Source organism: Girardinichthys multiradiatus, chromosome 1 (assembly GCF_021462225.1).
Source record: "Girardinichthys multiradiatus isolate DD_20200921_A chromosome 1, DD_fGirMul_XY1, whole genome shotgun sequence".
In the NCBI taxonomy this organism is placed as follows: domain Eukaryota; kingdom Metazoa; phylum Chordata; class Actinopteri; order Cyprinodontiformes; family Goodeidae; genus Girardinichthys; species Girardinichthys multiradiatus.
This window is the reverse complement of record NC_061794.1, coordinates 11,891,475-11,913,357: the sequence shown is the minus strand read 5'-3', so window position 1 is coordinate 11,913,357 and position 21,883 is coordinate 11,891,475. Positions and strand designations below refer to the sequence as shown.

Sequence of the window (21,883 nt, the reverse complement as noted above, 5' to 3'; positions counted from 1 at the left end):
CCTCAAAGAGCCGTTGTAGATGCTGATGGCTGTGGGCAGGAAGGATCTCCTGTAGCGCTCCGTCTTACAGCAGATCTGAAAGGAGGTGCCAGTCCACCTCCTTTACATTTGCCGCTCCTCTTTAAATCTCTGTCTGCTCATATGGTTAAAAAGCCCGGCAGAGAGACGCTGGAGTCGGGGATATGATCCTGCAGCCATGTCTCAGTAAAACACATGATACTGCAAGCCCAGTACTCTGGCTGGGTCCTTTGTGGGGCTTGGAGTTCATCCAACTTGTTTCCCAACAATCTCACATTGCCCATCAAAATCGACGGAAGAGATGGTTTGAACTTCCTCCTTCTCTCTCTTCTCTTAGCTCCTGCTCTGCATCCACGGCGTCTCCTTTTCAACTCATCAGGGATTTGGGGTTGTAGCTGAAGTATTATTTGAGCTTTTGAGATATTAATCAGCTGCTCCCGGTTGTAAGAAACAACCCCGTTGCCATGGCAATGCATCATAACAAATGTCCAAAAATAGAAAGTATTAAGAAAAATCCTCCAAGCTGCACAGCATCCAACACTGGAGTGGACAGTCATCCAAAAAAAAAATCAACTGTATCCACCACAAGAGGAATAGTTCCCAAAAAAGAATAAATCAGAATCAAAAGTAACAGAGCTACTCCAACCTACTGCCACCTTGAGCGGCGCAATTCTAGAATTATCAAATAAATCTTAATTTCAATTGTATAGAATGTGTTTAGATACTGGTTTAGAGAATTCATTAAGTCTTTGGTCAAGAGTGGGAAATCTCTTTCAGGCCCTTCATTGGGACACTTAAGGCTTCTGTGTGTTGCAGTTGACCCCAACGTTGGGGTTTGGACCCCTCTCGGGGTTGTCAGACACCACGTCTGGGGTTATGAGATCATCTGTGCTGTAAAAATTAAATCTGTTGATGTGTGTTTACACATTTTAGGAAATTCTCTTATCCTCTCTTGGCTGGTTTGTTTTGTACCCCCAACCAGTTGTCTATTTTTTTCTGACCAAACTGCTCACTTTGTTCTGACTCATTTACTGCTAACTTCTAAATCAATTTCTCTAGAAAGCCATAGAGTGTGTGTAAAAAAATAAATAAAAGAAAAGAAAAGCAACCATGACAAAAGATTCCTTGGCTGTGGTCCATATGCTGCCAGTGGTCAAGCCGATGCATTTGAGGGGTAACAAGCTTTAACAAAGTCATATATTAGCATTTGCAAAGTGAAATCTGGATTCTAATTTCTCCCACATTCTCCCCTACAGTGTATTCCTGCACGGAAACAAAGCTCTGATATCCTTCCTGATAACTGTGTGGGGGAAAAGCTTTAACAAAACCAGATTATATCAGTTATTCACCAAAGCTCATCGGAGATGGAGAGGAGGACAAGGTTTCTGATCAATCATTGGCAACAAAATAATGTTGTATTAAGTGAATCTGGGAGACAGATTGAGGACGTGGTCCAGTTATACACTATTTTGCTGAGGTGGCGGGCTGAAGAAAAACTGGGGAAGGAATAAGGCAAGGACAATACAGCAGACAGATGTTGGCTGCCAAACTCCTAGGATTTGACTGAGTGCCCTGATTCAAGGGAAGAGGGGTCTGCTGTGAAAAGGTTATGCTTGAGTCTTGCATGGTTAGGGATAATATGTGTCCTACTGCTGTGCTATATTCTAATAAAATAATAGTAATTACAAAATGTAATAATAATAGAATCTACTTGCATATTGAATAAAGGTTTTCCCCAAAATGAGCATTTTCTCTGTGCAGAAGGTGAGGATTATAACTGCTATATCTTTATATAGTTAGGTATCACATATAGCAATACCATCATCATCTAAAGGTTAACGTACTTCAGACAACTGCTGGTTTGATACTAGAAGTAGACTGAAAGCTGCACCAGTTTGCTGAATCGTCTCTGTTTGTTTGTAATGCTGGCTGACTTTTTCAGTGTTTTAACTGCAGCAGTGACAAAGCAAAATTTAAACATAAAAGCTTACCCTATTGAATAAGTACTGCAAAAAGTACTTTTCTTCAACAATTTTATTAGAAGAACTTGTTAACTTGCATACAATATACAGTAGGGAGTGGCACAAATAATTTAAAGCTTTCATAAAAACAGAACATGTGTCCTGGACTGTGGTTTTATACTTTGATAATATGGTGTTTTGCCTCCTTTGGCATTACATGTTGGGTTTCACTTTGTTATTCTAGTAGTAGTATCATATGTTTAGATTCTCATTTTGGATTGTGGTCCCCAGTTAATCTTTCAGATTTCCTCTGTCTGACTTCCCCAAATCCCTGTGTATTAATTCTGTTTTCATTAGCCGTTTTCCTTCAGCTCCTTAGGTCAGGTCCTCACTCAGCTGGACCACATTCTGTGTTTTTAGACGGTTTTCATGTCACTGATCACCTTTCCCTATAGTTATAGGCTGGTTAGTTACCCTTCACTCCTTGTCAGATCCTCCTGGTTAATGGTCCTCCAGTTCTCAATCCTCCATTGCTCAGCCTGTTTTCTGTTTGTGATCCTCACCACTGGTCTCCAGTTCTTCTCATTCCATGTTTTCTATAGTAAATCGTTGCCTTTAGTGTGAAACTCCTGTCCTCCACTAGGTCTGGTTTCATCACAAATCATGACAAAAATTGGAATGTACATATACAACGCATGTATGTATTTTTTTTTTTAAGATTTATTTTGCGACACTACTGGAATTTATTTAGTTATTTTTCTTTGAAAGTAGGCAGACAGGAAATGGGATGAAGAGAAGGGGACGACATTCAGCACAGGTCGTCGTGGCAGGGACTTGAACCAGGGGACAGCTGCGTCAAGGGCCGAGGCCTCTCTATACATGGACTGTGTGCTCAGCCGCTGCACCATCCACAATGCTATACTTTTTCACATTTTCTCACATTACAACCACAAACTGGTTTATTTAAATTCCATGTGATAGAGCACCTCAAAGTAACACAAAATGCAATATGCAGACTTAATGGACATTGGCCCTTGAGGACTGAAGTTGCCCATCTGTGACAGAAACTGACCGGCCAGAAGCTGCAGTGAAGAGGTCAATGGTTACTCTGAAGGAGCTGCAGAGATTCACAGCAGAAACCTGTATCTGTACCAACTATTAGTCAAGCACTCCATAAATCTGGCCATCATGAAAGAATGGCAAAATAAAAGCAATTGTTTAAAGAAAGCCACAAGCAGTCCTGTTTGCATGTAGGAGATACAGTAAACATGTGGAAGAAGGTATTCTGGCTGGTCAGGTGAGACTGAAACTTTTGCTCTATCTACAAAACTCTGTGGTGGAAAGCTAGCACTGTGCATCACTGTGAACACACCATCCTCACTGTGAAAGATGGCAGCATCATACTGTGGGCTTGCTTTCCTTAAGCATTGACAGGGAAGCAGGTCAACATTACTAGCAAGATGGTAGGAGCTAATTCCATCCAGTCGTGGGGGGAAACTATTATAGGCTACAAAAGACCTGAGGTGGAGGTTCAGGTCCAGCACGATAACAACCCTAAACATGCAGCAAGAGAAGCAATAATGTAGTTTAGGTCAAAGCATTTTAATGTGTTATAATGGCCCAGTAAAAGCCCATGATTAAGTTAAATTAAAAATCTTTGGCAAGATTTAAAGATCTTTGTACACAGATGCTTCCCATCCAGCCTGATAAAACTCAGCCGTTTTGTCAAACATGACAGTCTCTTAATGTGTGAACAAGGTAGAAACACACCACTAAAATTAATGCAGGTTGCAGTACAAGGTGGTTCCATGTCATACTTTTCAGATTTTGTATCTATGAAATTTGCAACCATTCTTCATTTTCTTCCAGTTTATAATTACACACTACTTTGTGTTGGTTTATCACATAAATTCCCCAACGACTACAATGAAGTTAATGGCTGTATCTTACCACAGTGTGACAACAGTTAAGTTGTATGAATAATTTTGCAAGGCACTTTATATTAAAGTGACTTTACTTAACATAACTATAATATTACAAATACAATCCATATCTGCTTTTAAAAGTGATTTTCACTAGCTTTGGTCTGATTATATATTGTATTACCTCTTTGTGAAACCCAAACATGAAAGTCAAAAAAATGTATTTTCCTTTAGCAGATAAACTATTCATTGTTGCCTAATGGTGATTGGTGCAATGTGTAATTTATTTAAAGCTGCCTCTGTGGCTCAGAAAGAAGACCATAGGAGACTGTAGTGCCACTGCTGTAGGATTTATGCAAGAGTAATACCGCAGAAAGTAATTTAGGTCTCCTTTATCTTCCACAAGAGTTGACCACACATTGCTGGTGCTGTCTTTTACTTACATACATACATACATACATACATACATATACATACATATAGATATACATACATATACATATACATACATATATATATACATATATATACATATATGTATATACATATACATATATGTATATACATATATATATACATATACATATATATATATACATATATATACATATATACATATATATATATATATATATACAGGTCCTTCTCAAAATATTAGCATATTGTGATAAAGTTCATTATTTTCCATAATGTCATGATGAAAATTTAACATTAATTTATTTTAGATTCATTGCACACTAACTGAAATATTTCAGGTCTTTTATTGTCTTAATATGGATGATTTTGGCATACAGCTCATGAAAATCCAAAATTCCTATCTCACAAAATTAGCATATTTCATCCGACCAATTAAAGAAAAGTGTTTTTAATACAAAAAACGTCAACCTTCCAATAATCATGTACAGTTATGCACTCAATACTTGGTCGGGAATCCTTTGGCAGAAATGACTGCTTCAATGCGGCGTGGCATGGAGGCAATCAGCCTGTGGCACTGCTGAGGTCTTATGGAGGCCCAGGATGCTTCGATAGCGGCCTTTAGCTCATCCAGAGTGTTGGGTCTTGAGTCTCTCAACGTTCTCTTCACAATATCCCACAGATTCTCTATGGGGTTCAGGTCAGGAGAGTTGGCAGGCCAATTGAGCACAGTGATACCATGGTCAGTAAACCATTTACCAGTGGTTTTGGCTCTGTGAGCAGGTGCCAGGTTGTGCTGAAAAATGAAATCTTCATCTCCATAAAGCTTTTCAGCAGATGGAAGCATGAAGTGCTCCAAAATCTCCTGGTAGCTAGCTGCATTGACCCTGCCCTTGATAAAACACAGTGGACCAACACCAGCAGCTGACACGGCACCCAGACCATCACTGACTGTGGGTACTTGACACTGGACTTCTGGCATTTCCTTCTCCCCAGTCTTCCTCCAGACTCTGGCACCTTGATTTCCGAATGACATGCAGAATTTGCTTTCATCCGAAAAAAGTACTTTGGACCACTGAGCAACAGTCCAGTGCTGCTTCTCTGTAGCCCAGGTCAGGCGCTTCTGCCGCTGTTTCTGGTTCAAAAGTGGCTTGACCTGGGGAATGCGGCACCTGTAGCCCATTTCCTGCACACGCCTGTGCACGGTGGCTCTGGATGTTTCTACTCCAGACTCAGTCCACTGCTTCCGCAGGTCCCCCAAGGTCTGGAATCGGCCCTTCTCCACAATCTTCCTCAGGGTCCGGTCACCTCTTCTCATTGTGCAGCGTTTTCTGCCACACTTTTTCCTTCTCACAGACTTCCCACTGAGGTGCCTTGATACAGCACTCTGGGAACAGCCTATTCGTTCAGAAATCTCTTTCTGTGTCTTACCCTCTTGCTTGAGGGTGTCAATAGTGGCCTTCTGGACAGCAGTCAGGTCGGCAGTCTTACCCATGATTGGGGTTTTGAGTGATGAACCAGGCTGGGAGTTTTAAAGGCCTCAGGAATCTTTTGCAGGTGTTTAGAGTTAACTCGTTGATTCAGATGATTAGGTTCATAGCTTGTTTAGAGACCCTTTTAATGATATGCTAATTTTGTGAGATAGGAATTTTGGGTTTTCATGAGCTGTATGCCAAAATCATCCGTATTAAGACAATAAAAGACCTGAAATATTTCAGTTAGTGTGCAATGAATCTAAAATATATGAATGTTAAATTTTCATCATGACATTATGGAAAATAATGAACTTTATCACAATATGCTAATATTTTGAGAAGGACCTGTATATATGTATTTAGAGACTCTACCAACCAAACAGAGATGTGTTTCTGTATGAGGAGATCCGAGTACCCTTAGAAATCCCACAGATTCTTGTAGAGACCATAGAAACTCCACACAGAAAGACCTTTATTGAGGTTTGATCATAAGTTGGAATTGTCTTTGCTCATGCAGAATCCATTACTATATTATGATCAATTTAAGTTTTACGAGACAATCCTAAAACATATGTCTTACATCACATGTTTTATAAGCAAAATTTAACATTTAGGATGCATTTTGGAAAAGGAATGTTTCACTTGCAGTTTGGAATATTGTTGTTGACATCCCAGCTTATAACAAGTACATTGTTTTTTGGGTGCTTGTTGTTTAAAGCCATGGTGTAAAGTTACCTTGAAGCTAAACTGCTAAATCCTTCAGCCAATACAGTATAGTACAGTACAGCGGAGCTGTGCTAATGCCAGCCCTCAATTATGAGGAGTTGCATATCAAAAGAATTTACGTAAACTAAATAAATCAAGTTTAAATAATTTAACACAGAGGGTCTGATCTTCAAAGATCCCCAAAAAAGGGGTGCTAAATTGCTTGTGCAAAAAAAAATTGCATGTGCAATAAGTAGGCATGTTGCGTGCGATCGTCAAACATTGCATGTGCAATGGATAACAGGTGCAAAAGAGGTGCAGACTGCCCTATTTAAATGAGGAAATTGTGTGTACTACTGGCTGGCTGCTACTGCGTCCAGTGGAACAAAAGGAAAAGCGAACAAAAGTTGTGTTGCTTGAAACATGCAGGGGTAGTTGCGCATTCATTATGAATGATCCAGTTGCTGATTTTTTCCCTTTGTTCTGTTCTGCTCCTGCTATTTTGGACTGTTACAGTTTGTTAACCTTTGTTGTCGTTATTCACAGCAGCCGGTTTATCATCGCAGATTCTGCCTTGACGACATTATTTTCCCTCCGTCTTCATTTACGCAGGGCACCCCTGAGTGTGTAATTGTGCATGCAGAAGAGTTTGAAGTTGTCCTGCGAGCAGATGCTTCCTGTTTGTGGTCTGGACAGACCCAGTGAGGCAAAAATTACAACCTCCTTCGCCTTTAATCAGAATGATGGATAAACATGCCCAGGAGGGCAGAGCTGTGTCCAAAGTGGCGTGTGGCCCCTGCCATCCGGCCATCGGTGTGCACACGGGGCAGCTGGTCAGTGCTGTGTCTGCACCATAGGAGCCCGCACAGCTTGTTAACTGTGTTGCTTGATGTAACTCGCAACATTTGCAGCTTAGAAATTTGTCAGTCAATATCAACAATAAAAAAGATAAACATGTCAGTCAAGGAATTTATTAGAGGTTTGCCTCAATGAACTAATCGCAAAAAAAACAAACTTATTTTTTTTTCAAGCATGTGTTTGAAGAGTTTGGAGGTTTTCATAAACAGCCACAATATTTAAGCCTGAATGTAATATTAGCAACATAGAAATAAATTGTGGTAAGAGTTGGCAATCTGTATATTATAGCTTTGCAAATTTTAAAACATAACGTCTCATCATTGTCCTGCAAAGAATTTAAATATAACATTTATATACATAAAAATTAATTATTTTCCAATGATTTTACTGAATTCATATAGTTTGTTTTCCCAACATTTCAACGATATACAATGTGTTTGATTGTTTAAATTGTTATTTGGTGACATGAACTCATTTTTCACTGTATAAATCCTCCCCTGGCATATGTTCAGTTGCAAAAGGTGTAATCCAACTGATCCATCTCCGATTGATCTGCAATAACACAATGTTACTGTCAATAATGCATTTTGTTTTGTTTAGTGACAAGGTTAAAGCATACATTCTTTTTCACGACAGGGAATAGGCTGCCTTAAAATGGTGATTTTTCACCTCCTAAAAAGTGATTTTAGCACCCAGTTTGCAAATGATGAATTTACATAAAGTGCAATTACTCTGGTGGATGATCAGTTATGTACACACCTCTGCATGATCAGGTTTGTGATTCAGCAGCAGATGATCTCAATGACAGTGATGGTGCGCTGGAAAGATCCAGATGCAAGAAAAAAGGTTTTGCAAGGAGTTTTATCATTGGAGATATGTCATGGCTTTTGTGATTGACTCCAAATCAGATCTTAGATAATCCCATATAAATTACTCTATTCTCATCTGTTTTTATTATTTTTATTTTTATTGTTGGCACATGTACAGAAGACTCTCTCTCGATCATCTGTCATTCAATTTATGTTTCCTTCTGCATAAAGTGACAGCAGGAATTTTTGCGTCCCATTTAGTATCTGCATTTCAAACATGCTAAATCTAGCATAAAAATAGCACTCAATCTGTTTCAAGTTTGATAAATCGAGTTGCAGGTGGTAAGAACATTCATTTGCATATCCCCCGCCCATAAATGTATGCCTTTGGGTCATTATCATGTGTTTTGCATATTTATGAAGGCAAAAACGCTGGAACATTTTCGCCTGCTGTTCTGCAGATTAAACACATGCAATCCGATTAGCACCTGGTTTGTAGATCAACTTTGCGGATGCAAACAGGTTTGCATGTGTTTTATACACACAAATCTTTTGAAGATCAGGCCTTTAGTGTATAAAGAGGAACGCATGGTTTTATTGGGTGTGTTAGGCTATTGACCAAAAGCCAACCTACCTTTTTTCACTGTTTCTATTGCTACATGAAATAGCTGCAGGCTGTTTAATTTATCAACATAAAACTAACATGAATTTAAATACTTTTTGCAAGTGTTGCAAAAAGATCTTAGTAGTCCACTTCGAACAGTTTTTTCAGGACTTTGATTTGACTCTGTCTCCTGCTTAATGATGAGGAGAATCGTTTAGCGCTGGGCTCAGCTGATAATAAAGTGATAGAAAGTTGGGCCTCTGGAGAAGCTAATTGTCGGGCTGCTTTTGGAGGCAGGTTCTGTCCCTCTCCTTTATCCATGAGCCTCCTCATTAGTGGGTGCTGATGAGCTTGGCAAGGTCAAGGCAGGAATGATTTTCAATCAGACCTGCAGCCAGCCAGCTCCTTTGCTGCATTTCATAATTCCTTCCTGCGACTGTTGCAACTTATGCATTTCTAGAGCTGAATGTTGATTATGATGCTGACTTTGTGATATCTCTGCCTTTTGATATCACATCATAGATACTCAGATGATGAGTATCACATTTATTTACGGTATCACAAAGTGCAAGACTGCAATCTCTGAGCTCGACAAAAGCGATGTTTGTGTTTAGGTAGTGGAATGGAAAGTCAACATGACAAGTGTGCGTACTGGAAATGGCTGGCTGTGAAGGGTCTGAATCAATGAAAAACATCAAAGATACCAAAGTTTGACAGACTGCAAATTGTATTTTCGTAAAAACAAGGTAATTACAAAAGCTTTGTATGCAGTAAATAATCATAAAGAGGATAAACCTTTCAGGTCAGGTCTTTGCTGTCACATTTCCCCAGTTTCTTTAATAAACAACTTTCAGATAGTGTCTATCTGATGTAGATAGATCTTTACTTGTCCAGGTTTCCAAACTCTTTACCAACAAACTAACAACAGTATATTACAACCCACATAACTGCCATTTGGACTGTTCTAACATTGTAAACAAAGACATTAAATAGATACACGACAATGATCCCATCTAACAACATGCTATCAGGTAACATGTTAAATTTTATTTGATTTGTGGAGACACTTGCCAAAAAATGAGAATGAGAACAGCTACAGAATGAGAATGAGAACAGAATTAGTTTAGGCTTCATTTTAAAATGTGGTAAACAGCCAAATTTATGGTGCAACGTTTTGATCACAGACCTTATGAGGAAAAGAAACCTATTGTGTAATGGTTTTTTGCATTTTTAAGATAATGCAGTAAAGACATATTGACAGATTTAGTTTCCACAACAGATATCATCCCAGGACCCTGGACCAACTGTCTAATGGGTTTCAGTGGGGCCCCAACCCTTACTTTGGGAACCAGTGCTACATACACAAATTCAAAAAGGAGATACTATTTCACACCAATGGCTTATTGGATTTTCAACACACTGTGCAAACATGTTCAACACAGCCTCTCTATTAAATAAAAAAATTCTAATGGTCTTTTACATGCTAAAGTGTTTGAAGAAAAGGAGCCATTTGCTTGGAACCAAGCTATTGATTCTTTGATTTAACTCACATGAGCAGTAAAACCTCTAGGATCCTTTTCAGTGACATCACAACCATTGTGAATTATACATTGTGGTAGTTTAGCTTTTTGTTTCCAAAACTGAATTTACCCAAAATAACCATGGCTCACTTGACAAAAGACTCCTCTTTTAATCTCCTCTCTTATCTCTTGCAGCTTCTTCTTGGTCTTCTCCTGTCTTATCCTCTCAGTCTTTGCCACCATCAAAGAGTATAAAGAAAACTCAGAAAATGCCTTGTACATCTTGGTACGTATCATTTTGTTTGTTTTAGCTCTTGGCTGTAGACGTTTTCAGTCTGAGTGGTGCATATACTCACTCACTCACTCACCTCACCTCACTCACCTCACCTCACTCACCCCTTTGACCTCTACAGTTTTTTAGGATGATAACATCTGTTATGTAATCCCATAGACATAACAAGCCAAATTAGCCCTGTATCGCTGTTTGATGTAAATTCTGAACACAAAAACGCATTAAAATGGCTGCAAAAGCATTTTTGTACTGGTTTATGAGTCTGGGAAATGGTTTTAAAGCATTTTTCTATCTCAATAAATACAGAATCTTCTTAATCTTTTGATAGCAATTATAGAATATCTGATTTAACACAGACCCGGCATCAAAGGGTGGGCCGGGTCCCAAAAGCCCATTCAGGCTTTTGGCACCGCCCAAGGCAGAAAACAACTCCTGTGTAAATGAAGTTGCAACTATGCAATGTATTCACTCAAGACAACCAGCATAGGGTGCTGTAGGCTATTAAATGGGACTTTGGAGGTGGTAAAGAAGGTCGCATTTTAGGATGATTACGTCATAGTGGGCCGATGAAGGCTGTCCAAATTTGAAGGTTCCTCCAGAAGCGGCTGACAAATGCATCCTTTTCCCCAGATTTGAAGGATGGGTAAAATGTTTTTTTATTTACTTATTTAGTTATTTTTTTTAACCAGCAATAATAGAACATAGACTACACTCAGAATGAAATATACATTATGAATAATGTCCATCTCCACCAAGAACGGGAGGAGTTATGGAAAAGATATAGTACAATAACATAAAAAAGAATACAAAGCTTTCACAATCAATATGAGTCAAAAATATCTATAAGTCTAAATATAAGAAATTATATGTACATGAATATGATATTGGATCTTGGCATTCCATTGAGGTATTAAAGTCCATAGAATGGGATGAAACAAATAAAACTTGTATATTCTGTCAGGGAACCAAACAACAGAGAGAGAGAGCACAACAGCAGAATTCTCTAAGTACATTGTAAATGCTTTAAGGGGTTGTTAAGAATCACACCCCAAGAGAAAGTTACATTGTTTTTTTGCCTTGGTAGTAGATTTTTTTTTTTTAAGATAGAGTAAGCAGATCGATAGTTCAATAGTTTTTAAATGCAACAAAAGGGGATGGGGTGTTTGGTAAGACGACATTTATGTATAAAGAATTTTGCAATACTGATAATGTTGTTAATTAAAAATTCAGTGTGTTTGTCTTGGATTATCGTTGCAAATTTTATATCAGAGGGAGAAAAGACATCTACATTTATGGATCTGGAACACAACCAATCATGAATTGATTTTGATAGATTTTGAATTATATTATAATGATAGAAGTATTGATTCTTCTTCTTGCTCTCACAGGTGACAAGTACAATTGTCTACTTTAAATTTCAATCTAGATCTAATGAATTGATTGGAGAGATAAATATTATTTATTGTTTTAAATGGCCCTTTTCATATTTAGGTGGAACAGGAAATTTGAGATATGCAGTTCTTATAACTCGTACTCGTCGTCTTCCGCTTATCTGGGACCGGGTCGCGGGGGCCGCAGACTCAGCAGAGACGCCAAGACGTCCCTCTCCCCAGACACCTCCTCCAGCTTCTCCGGGGGGAGCCCAAGGCGTTCCCAGGCCAGCCGAGAGACATAGTCCCTCCAGCGTGTCCTGGGCTGTCCCCTGGGCCTCCTCCCAGTGGGACGTGCCTGGAACACCTCCTTAGGAAGGCGTCCAGGAGGCATCCGGTATAGATGCCCGAGCCACCTCAACAGGCTCCTCTCGATGTGGACTCAAATCTCATTTTTTGTATAATCTTTAAAAAAGGAGGATCTGTTAATTAGATTAGGATATGGAATATTTATCAAATTTTTTCTCAAAAAGATATTACATTTATCCTTTAGTATATTCACTCCAACAGTAATAACATTTTTGAGTTTGGGATTTGTGGTATTATCAAAACTGCCTTTAACTAAATTGAATACTGCTTCTGGAATATTTTTTACAACTTTCCTATATTCTTGGGCTGTGAAATAAGTTGTACTTACTGTTTAGATCAACAACTGACAACGTTTCTCCGTTAACACCCAATGAATGCACAATGGAACAAAGGCCTTTATTGATCCAGATTATCATGAATAAACATTTCCTTTTATGTAAATTAAATCTGTCATTCCATACAGAAATATCATGTGGGCTAAGTTTATGCTTCAAAATCATTTTCCCAAATAATAGGACTTGCTGATGGAATTCAGAGATTTTAATTGGTAGCTTTTGTATTTTGAAATCACATTTTAATAAGAATTTCACATCACAAAGTTTGTCAAAAACTAATGTTGGTTGTGCAAACCATATCATTGCTGTTTCAGAAGAAAGATTGAAGCCATTTGAGCTTCATTCCTTTCAGCATTTCAAAATCATTTGCATTTATACCCCCTTCTTTGTAACTTTTGAGTAGATATTTCTTTCTATCATAGTGTTTTTTATTTTTCCAAATAAAATCAAAGTCTAGGATGGGTCCAACGTATCCTTTGTAGCCCACCCTATCCCATGAGTCATTGTGAGTCGTAGTGGTACCGGTTGTAGTTCAAACGTAAGTAGTAATGGCAGAGGAGAGAGAAAAGCTGGGAATAAGGTTGGACATCTTACCTTTTCTGTGAAACAAAATTAACTTTTATAATTTTTTAGGCGAGAATGTTGCTGTGTAAAACAGAAATATCTGTTCGGTTTAGTAAGATATCGCTTAATTGCAAAAGTGCGCGTCGTGTTCGGAGATGTCCGCTTCCACCGCGCTAACAGCTGGCTCCCCTCGCCAGGTGTCAGCTGACGGTCGAGGCTTGCTGTACCGGGGGAGGACGCATGTCTCCCGGCCCATCGTTTTCATACTACCTCTGGGTTTCACCAATGAGTGGAAGTTAAACACAGATATAATTCAGCCAGAATATATCTGATGTTAATGTTTGGTTTATTTGTTATGCTCTACAAATAAACTGAATTCAGAAAGTTATGTTAGTGTTTAAGTTTTACCAATAAATTAAGTGGTATTCATTTTTTATATCTATGAACGTCACTGGACCCCCCAAAATTAGCCACAGCCCCCCCCAGATAAATTCCTCTGGAGCCGGCTATGATTTAACATCTTCCTGAAAGCCTGACCTGAAACTCTATAGCAGCCCGTGCAAGTAGCTCATTTCTCTCTTTGAAGACCTTTTGTCTATAATAAACAAATTCAAGTCACTGACATCCTGTTACTCCCAGGTTTTCATTTGTCCCGCAGGAATTTGTGACCATTGTTGTGTTTGGAGTTGAGTACATTGTAAGGATATGGGCTGCTGGATGTTGCTGTCGGTACAGAGGATGGAGAGGGAGGCTGAAATTCGCCAGAAAGCCTTTCTGTGTCATAGGTGAGGAAACACATTTGCCTCCTGGTTGTTTTGTGGCCTTTCAGTTATTTTACCTTGTACCATCAGGAGAACATGACACATACATATTGATGTGGATTTCCTTTTTCCTCATGATGAATGCTTGAACCTTTGAGCAAATTTATAACTCTTTGTATAACTGAGAAATAGTAATACACAGCATAGCTAGCCTTGTGTCCTGTGTTTAAATATTATTATCTGCTTGGCTCTGCAGACATAATGGTGCTGATTGCTTCAGTGTCTGTACTGGCAGCGGGATCTCAAGGGAATGTTTTTGCCACCTCCGCCATCAGGAGTCTGAGATTCCTGCAGATCCTGCGTATGCTTCGAATGGACCGCCGCGGAGGCACTTGGAAACTGCTTGGATCTGTCGTTTATGCCCACAGCAAGGTAATCTAGACATTTATGTTTGCTAAATAAACCCATTGTCCCAAGATAGAGGAGCTCCATTAAGATAAAGGTGGAAGTATTTCTTTATATTAATATATTGGAGCTTGCTTTGACCTTAACATAATGGGTCCTATTTTCTTATAGTAGTTTAAAAATTCTATTATACTGGGATGAGGTTTTAATTTTACAATGATGCTGGTTTAATTATCTCAGCATAATTAATCCAGTATCACTGGTTTCAAACTCACAAGTTCAGACTCCATGTTCCTTAGCACTATAACAGAAAAAGATGATAACTGATACTGGTAAAACATGTAAAAATAAAAGATCCACAGTTATCTCCGACCTGAGTACCTCAAGTGTCTGAACGTTGTGGGGCTGTTGTGGCTGACACACATCTTTAACATTGTGTGGCGGTAGGGAACAGTGCCTCTGGACTGGCAGACCGGGATGGTGGTCCTCCTTCTTGTGAAGGGGTACAGGAGGGTGTCTTCCAACTACAGGGGGATCACACTCTTCAGCCTCCCTGGTAAGGCCTACGCCAGGGTATTGGAGACGAGAGTACGGCCGATAGTGGAACCTCGGCTTCAGGAGGAGCAGTGTGGTTTTCGTCCCGACCGTGGAACACTGGACCAGCCCTACACACACTCTACAGGGTGCTCGAGGGTTCATAGGAGTTTGCCCAACTGGTCTGTCCCTCGTGATGCCCTGTGGGGGGTGCTCCAGGAGTATGGAATCGGGGGCTCTTTATTAGGGGCCATCCGGTCTCTGAACAAGCGGAGCAGGAGTTTGGTTCGCATTGCCGGCACTAAGTCGAACCTGTTCCTGGTGCATGTTGGACTCCGGCAGGGCTGCCCTTTGTCACCGGTCCTGTTCATAACTTTCATGGACAGGATTTCTAGGCGCAGCCAAAGTCTGGAGGGGTCTGGTTTGGGGATCAGTGGATTTTGTCTCTTCTTTTTGCAAATGACATGGTTCTGCTGGCCCCCTCTAGCCAAGACCTACAGCATGCATTGGGGCGGTTTGCACACTTGTCAACTGTTAAATGACTGGGTTGAGGATCAGGTCCTCCAAGTCCGAGGCCATGTTTCTCGACCAGAAAAGGGTGGCTTGCCGTCTTCAGGTTGGAGAGGAGCTCCTGTCTCAAGTGGAGGAGTTCAACTATCCTGGGGTCTTGTTCATGAGTGAGGAGAGAATGGAGCAGGAGATCAACAGCCAGATCGGTGAGGCTGTCCCAGGTATGGGGACGCTGTGCCGGTCCATTGTGGTGAAGAGAGAGCTGAGCTGAAAAGCAAAGCTCTTGATTTACCAGTCGGTCTAGGTTCCTACCTTCACCTATGGGCATGAACTTCATGACCGAAAGAATGAGATCCCAGGTACATGCGGCTAAAATGAGCTTCCACCTCAGGGTGGATGGGCACTTCCTTAGAGATTGGGTGAGGAGCTTAGCCATCTGAGAGGAGCTCGGAGTACAACCGCTGCTCCTCCACATTGAGAGGAGCCAGATGGGTGGCTTGGGCATCTGTATTGGATGGACGCCCTCTGGATGCCTCCCCTGGGAGGTTTTCCAGGCACGTCCCACCTGGAGGATGCCCAAGGGACGGCCCAGGACACCCTGAAGGGACCATGTCTCTCAACCTGCCTGGGAACGCCTTGGTGCTCCCCCCATAGGAGCTGGAGGGGAGATCTACTAAGTTTGGTGCCCCCGGGACCCGGTCCCTGATGAAGCGGAAGACCTAGTACCAGTACCAGTCCTAGTACATTGTTATATGTTTTTCAGATGATAGTCATTGGAGTCCTTTTTTATGGAATACACTTTATTCTTTCATTTTTTTAAGAGCTTTGGATTGATATTTTTTATTAAATTAAATATTTTCATCTTCATTAATAAGAAGTATGGGAATAAAAAAGCAGGAGAAGGGGTAGATTAATATAAGCTTAAACTTCTGTCCACTCTTTTTAGCTTAATAAATAACTATTGATGTTACTAACTTCTGTTCACGTTCAATAAAGTTTGCACAATTTTTTTTTTTTACTGTTTACCGTTATTGTTTTTGTTTTGTTAGCATAATTAACTAAATAGCTCAGTTAGTTTTGTTAACTGTTTTAACATAACAGTTAAATTATCTAATTTTTAAGATAACAGCTTTGGTTTTGTAGTTCCTTTAGTTTTTGTTTTACTTTTCTTTAGTTTTTGAATGCATAAAATCAAGATACAAACATGTTTATCTGCTCATGTTGCTAATAGTAGTTGGCAAATGGTAAATTCAACTTCTTTTCCAAATTTCAGCTAGAAAACATTCAACTGGGGTGTGAGGTCATTCCCACATCTATCTCCCGAGACAAATCAAACCCATCATAGTGTGATAAATGGACTGAACTCATATAGCACACTAGTCCATCTGACCACTCTGAGTGTTTTCACACAAAAAAATCTCATTCACCTAGTCGCATTCATAATGTGCACACATTCATGCACTTATACACAGATTGGTAAGCAAATAGGGGTTAAGTTCCTTAACCAAATGCCCCACATGTGGTGGAAGAAGATGGAATTAAAACTTGCACCTTTCTGGGTGCACAGAGTTGCAAGAGTTTGTTTGGTACAGATCACCTGGTTTTAATAGGAGAAGAGATTGTTTGATTATCATAACAGTTAAATATTTCATCATTTCAATATACAGTCTGTTTAATGACGAGAAAATCTAATTTTTCATAGAATTTGGAATAAACTATGCAGTGATTTTTAGTCATGATAACAGCTAACGCTCTGTTATGTTGAGACAGCAGAGCTTATTTTATCATGATTACAGTTAAAAAAAACAACTCATCATGTTGAGATAATGAACCTCATTTTGTCATCACAAGTGGTGTATTGTTTCATTGTCTTGAGACAACAGGGCTTGTTTTGTAAAAATAATTTATTATCTCATTGTCTCAAGATAAAGTTTCTTCTTTTCTCATCTCACTGAAATTAATATTTAATCACAGTTTATTGCAGTTTCTGTTGTATTCATCATACCAACCAGAAGGCATTTTTTTCCTTAAAGTTAAAACCATTGCATTCATTTGTGTCCATTCTAACACACACTATTCTGCCTTGAGACGACATGTGTTGTGACTTGGCGCTATATAAATAAACTGAATTAAATTGAAACATATATCCTTTGGCTTGACCTAGTAGACTGTACTTGGCTCCTGTGTGCCTGTTTGTGTGGAATTTGACTAGGTGAGCCAGAAAGTCTGCAGCATGTGTGAAGTCGAGGGAAATAAAGACATTTATGAAACACCACTTGAAGCAATGGGCTCACATCATTGCAATATTATTATGGGTAGGTTGTTTTTACAAGTCAACAGAGGTAGCATTCCTGCCTTTGTGAAGCATCCTTGATGCCACTTTATTACTTTAAATTCCCTCATGCTCACTTTATTGTTTCTCCCTTGCAGGAGCTCATCACAGCTTGGTATATTGGGTTTCTGTGCCTCATCCTGGCATCTTTCTTGGTGTATTCTGTGGAAAAGGAGTCGAATGAGGAATTTGAGACCTATGCTGATGCTCTTTGGTGGGGACTGGTAAGGCTTTGGGAAAATAATTGTGCTGTGATGTTTTATACTTTGATGTCCCTAATTGTTTAAACTTTTATTGTAGAAGCGAAAACCTCTTGATCACAACACCTGAATTATAACTTGATATGGTTGTGTTTGTTATTGTTTATTTGTACTTTTTTCATCAGATCACCCTGACTACCATTGGTTATGGTGATAAAGTTCCCAAAACCTGGAATGGTCGAATGCTGGGAGCTGCGTTCAGCATGATAGGAGTGGCTTTCTTTGCACTTCCTGCTGTAAGTATGTGGGTTTCTTGGGAATACTTTTAACCCAGTGCTGTTTGCGAAAGAGTGCATTTAAGCATTGATTGAAATGACTGTTGAATGCCCATTAATGCGATGTTACTACTCTATAGCTTCATTAGAAACTATATTGTGTTCTATCAAGTGTACTTGATACTCTGGATTTACTTTCATGAAGTTTGAATTCTTCAGGGTAGCACATTCGTGTAAATACAAAGCAATAATCTGCAATTTTCCCTTATTTACAATCCACTACCTCCACACTTTTATTATTCAGATAAATTTCAGTTTACTTTATCAACATAGTGCTGGTTAAAAACAAATGTCTCAAAGCGTTTATACAGAAATACAGTATATATGGTATATATGGCAGATTCAATCCAATCATATAGACAGATACATCATTAATACATATATTTTGAATCAACTCTAGTTTTAAAACAGTGCAATCAGATTCAGTTTATTATGCCAATAGGTAAAATGTTTTCTAAGGAAACTTTTCTGAGTGCATCAAGTGACTGACATTGCAGCATTTCCTCCCTACTGAGCAGGCACGTAGCGACAGTGGACATAATGCCTCACTTTGGCATAAAAAGAGACCTAAACTCGAGAGATGAACCAGTGAACCACATAATAGACAACCTGGTATATAACACATTTAAAAATGGAACCTTAGGCACACTGGTAATAGCAGCCTAATCCAAAGACACAATTTACTGCACCTTATTTCCTTAAAGTACTTTGTCAGATTAGTTACCTATAGTGCCATGCCAAAGTATGAGGGATGATCCTCCGCCCTAGTCTTTCGCAGCCTTTTATAGGTTTTCCTACTAGATTACCCTGTATTTAGCTCCACCCATCTTCGCATCAGCTCTAACCAACTTCCCTGTCCCTGCTGTGGAAAAACATCCCCACAACAAGATGCTGCCACCCCTTTTCACACCAGAGCACCCTCTCACACATTTACTGTGTCTCCTACATGATGTGCTAAAAAACTGCAATCAGGGCTTTGGATAGATTTCTTTCAACAATGTTTTTTGTTAATTTCACTATTTCATAAAGGCCATACTGGTGGAGTGCACAACTATTGCTCTCCTTGTCAACAGATTCTGCCACCTAAGCTGTGACATTCTGCTGCTCCTCCAGAGCTCCCATGGGCCTCTTGGCTTCTTCACTGAAATAATGCTCTGCTGTGTTCCTTGGTCTTTTTGATGCTGTTTCTTAACTAATGTTCTTTAACAGATCTCTAGGCCTTCATAGAACCACAATATTTAGATAAAATTTCACTGAGGTAAACTGAGTGAATACTTTTGCAAGGCACAAAACGTCTAAGATATCTTTGGGGAGTGTTACGGATTATATCAGGATGTAGTGTCCTTTCTCTTTCCGATTAAACATGGACTTTATCTTTTTCTGATTAGGGCATTCTTGGCTCGGGCTTCGCCCTCAAAGTTCAGGAGCAGCACAGACAGAAACATTTTGAGAAGAGACGTAACCCTGCTGCGGGCCTAATCCAGGTATTTGTCAAAAACTCAATGATGCATCACAGTGTACAGGTCCTTCTCAAAATATTAGCATATTGTGATAAAGTTCATTATTTTCCATAATGTAATGATGAAAATTTAACAATCATATATTTTAGATTTATTGGACACTAACTGAAATATTTCAGGTCTTTTATTGTCTTAATACGGATGATTTTGGCATACAGCTCATGAAAACCCAAAATTCCTATCTCACAAAATTAGCATATCATTAAAAGGGTCTCTAAACGAGCTATGAACCTAATCATCTGAATCAACGAGTTAACTCTAAACACCTGCAAAAGATTCCTGAGGCCTTTAAAACTCCCAGCCTGGTTCATCACTCAAAACCCCAATCATGGGTAAGACTGCCGACCTGACTGCTGTCCAGAAGGCCACTATTGACACCCTCAAGCAAGAGGGTAAGACACAGAAAGAAATTTCTGAACGAATAGGCTGTTCCCAGAGTGCTGTATCAAGGCACCTCAGTGGGAAGTCTGTGGGAAGGAAAAAGTGTGGCAGAAAACGCTGCACAACGAGAAGAGGTGACTGGACCCTGAGGAAGATTGTGGAGAAGGGTCGATTCCAGACCTTGGGGGACCTGCGGAAGCAGTGGACTGAGTCTGGAGTAGAAACATCCAGAGCCACCGTGCACAGGCGTGTGCAGGAAATGGGCTACAGGTGCCGCATTCCCCAGGTCAAGCCACCTTTGAACCAGAAACAGCGGCAGAAGCGCCTGACCTGGGCTACAGACAAGCAGCACTGGACTGTTGCTCAGTGGTCCAAAGTACTTTTTTCGGATGAAAGCAAATTTTGCATGTCATTCGGAAATCAAGGTGCCAGAGTCTGGAGGAAGACTGGGGAGAAGGAAATGCCAAAATGCCAGAAGTCCAGTGTCAAGTACCCACAGTCAGTGATGGTCTGGGGTGCCGTGTCAGCTGCTGGTGTTGGTCCACTGTGTTTTATCAAGGGCAGGGTCACTGCAGCTAGCTTTCAGGAGATTTTGGAGCACTTCATGCTTCCATCTGCTGAAAAGCTATATGGAGATGAAGATTTCATTTTTCAGCACGACCTGGCACCTGCTCACAGTGTCAAAACCAGTGGTAAATGGTTTACTGACCATGGTATCACTGTGCTCAATTGGCCTGCCAACTCTCCTGACCTGAACCCCATAGAGAATCTGTGGGATATTGTGAAGAGAACGTTGAGAGACTCAAGACCCAACACTCTGGATGAGCTAAAGGCCGCTATCGAAGCATCCTGGGCCTCCATAAGACCTCAGCAGTGCCACAGGCTGATTGCCTCCATGCCACGCCGCATTGAAGCAGTCATTTCTGCAAAAGGATTCCCGACCAAGTATTGAGTGCATAACTGTACATGATTATTTGAAGGTTGACGTTTTTTGTATTAAAAAACACTTTTCTTTTATTGGTCGGATGAAATATGCTAATTTTGTGAGATAGGAATTTTGGGTTTTCATGAGCTGTATGCCACAATCATCCGTATTAAGACAATGAAAGACCTGAAATATTTCAGTTAGTGTGCAATGAATCTAAAATATATGAATGTTAAATTTTCATCATGACATTATGGAAAATAATGAACTTTATCACAATATGCTAATATTTTGAGAAGGACCTGTATACATATCAAATTCTGTTCCTTCTCTTTGTTAAGCGCTAAAGTAAAACATTTTCTCTCCAGGCTGCTTGGAGGTTTCATGCCACTAACCTTTCCCGCACAGATCTACTGTGCACCTGGGATTTTTATGAGCAGACTGTAGCTGTTCCAATGTACAGGTAAGTGACAGCTTAACAATGCAGCTTGTTAATCAGCATTTTCTTGAAATAAAGGTTTTTTTGTTATACTTTATCACATTCTGCTACCATTATTATCACTGTAAGTAAAGTGGAACACAGACCCACAACGTATCCTTTTACTATCCAAAAGCTTCTGCGCTCTTTATTCTATGCATTTTAGCTTAACTTTCACACTAAATTAGTTATGATTTCCAAAGCTTAATTTCTGGCTTGTTGGAAATTGCTTGTGTTCCTTTTCATAATTTGAGGTGAAAAGGTGATGGCTAAGTGCCAAATTTGA

At 39.8% G+C, this 21,883-nt stretch overlaps 1 protein-coding gene across 1 annotated transcript in view; it reads left to right on the top strand.

Annotated features, from left to right (window-relative positions):
- Window positions 1-21,586, top strand: part of kcnq2a (potassium voltage-gated channel, KQT-like subfamily, member 2a) — a 28,077-nt gene extending 6,491 nt beyond the window's left edge. Inside the window, exons 2-8 of the mRNA XM_047364407.1 lie at window positions 10,482-10,572; window positions 13,875-14,001; window positions 14,234-14,409; window positions 17,857-17,982; window positions 18,144-18,254; window positions 19,682-19,777; window positions 21,488-21,586. Of these exons, the coding sequence (XP_047220363.1) occupies window positions 10,482-10,572; window positions 13,875-14,001; window positions 14,234-14,409; window positions 17,857-17,982; window positions 18,144-18,254; window positions 19,682-19,777; window positions 21,488-21,586 (826 nt within the window). The remainder of the gene's footprint in view (window positions 1-10,481; window positions 10,573-13,874; window positions 14,002-14,233; window positions 14,410-17,856; window positions 17,983-18,143; window positions 18,255-19,681; window positions 19,778-21,487) is intronic.
- Window positions 21,587-21,883: the final 297 nt, after the last annotated feature.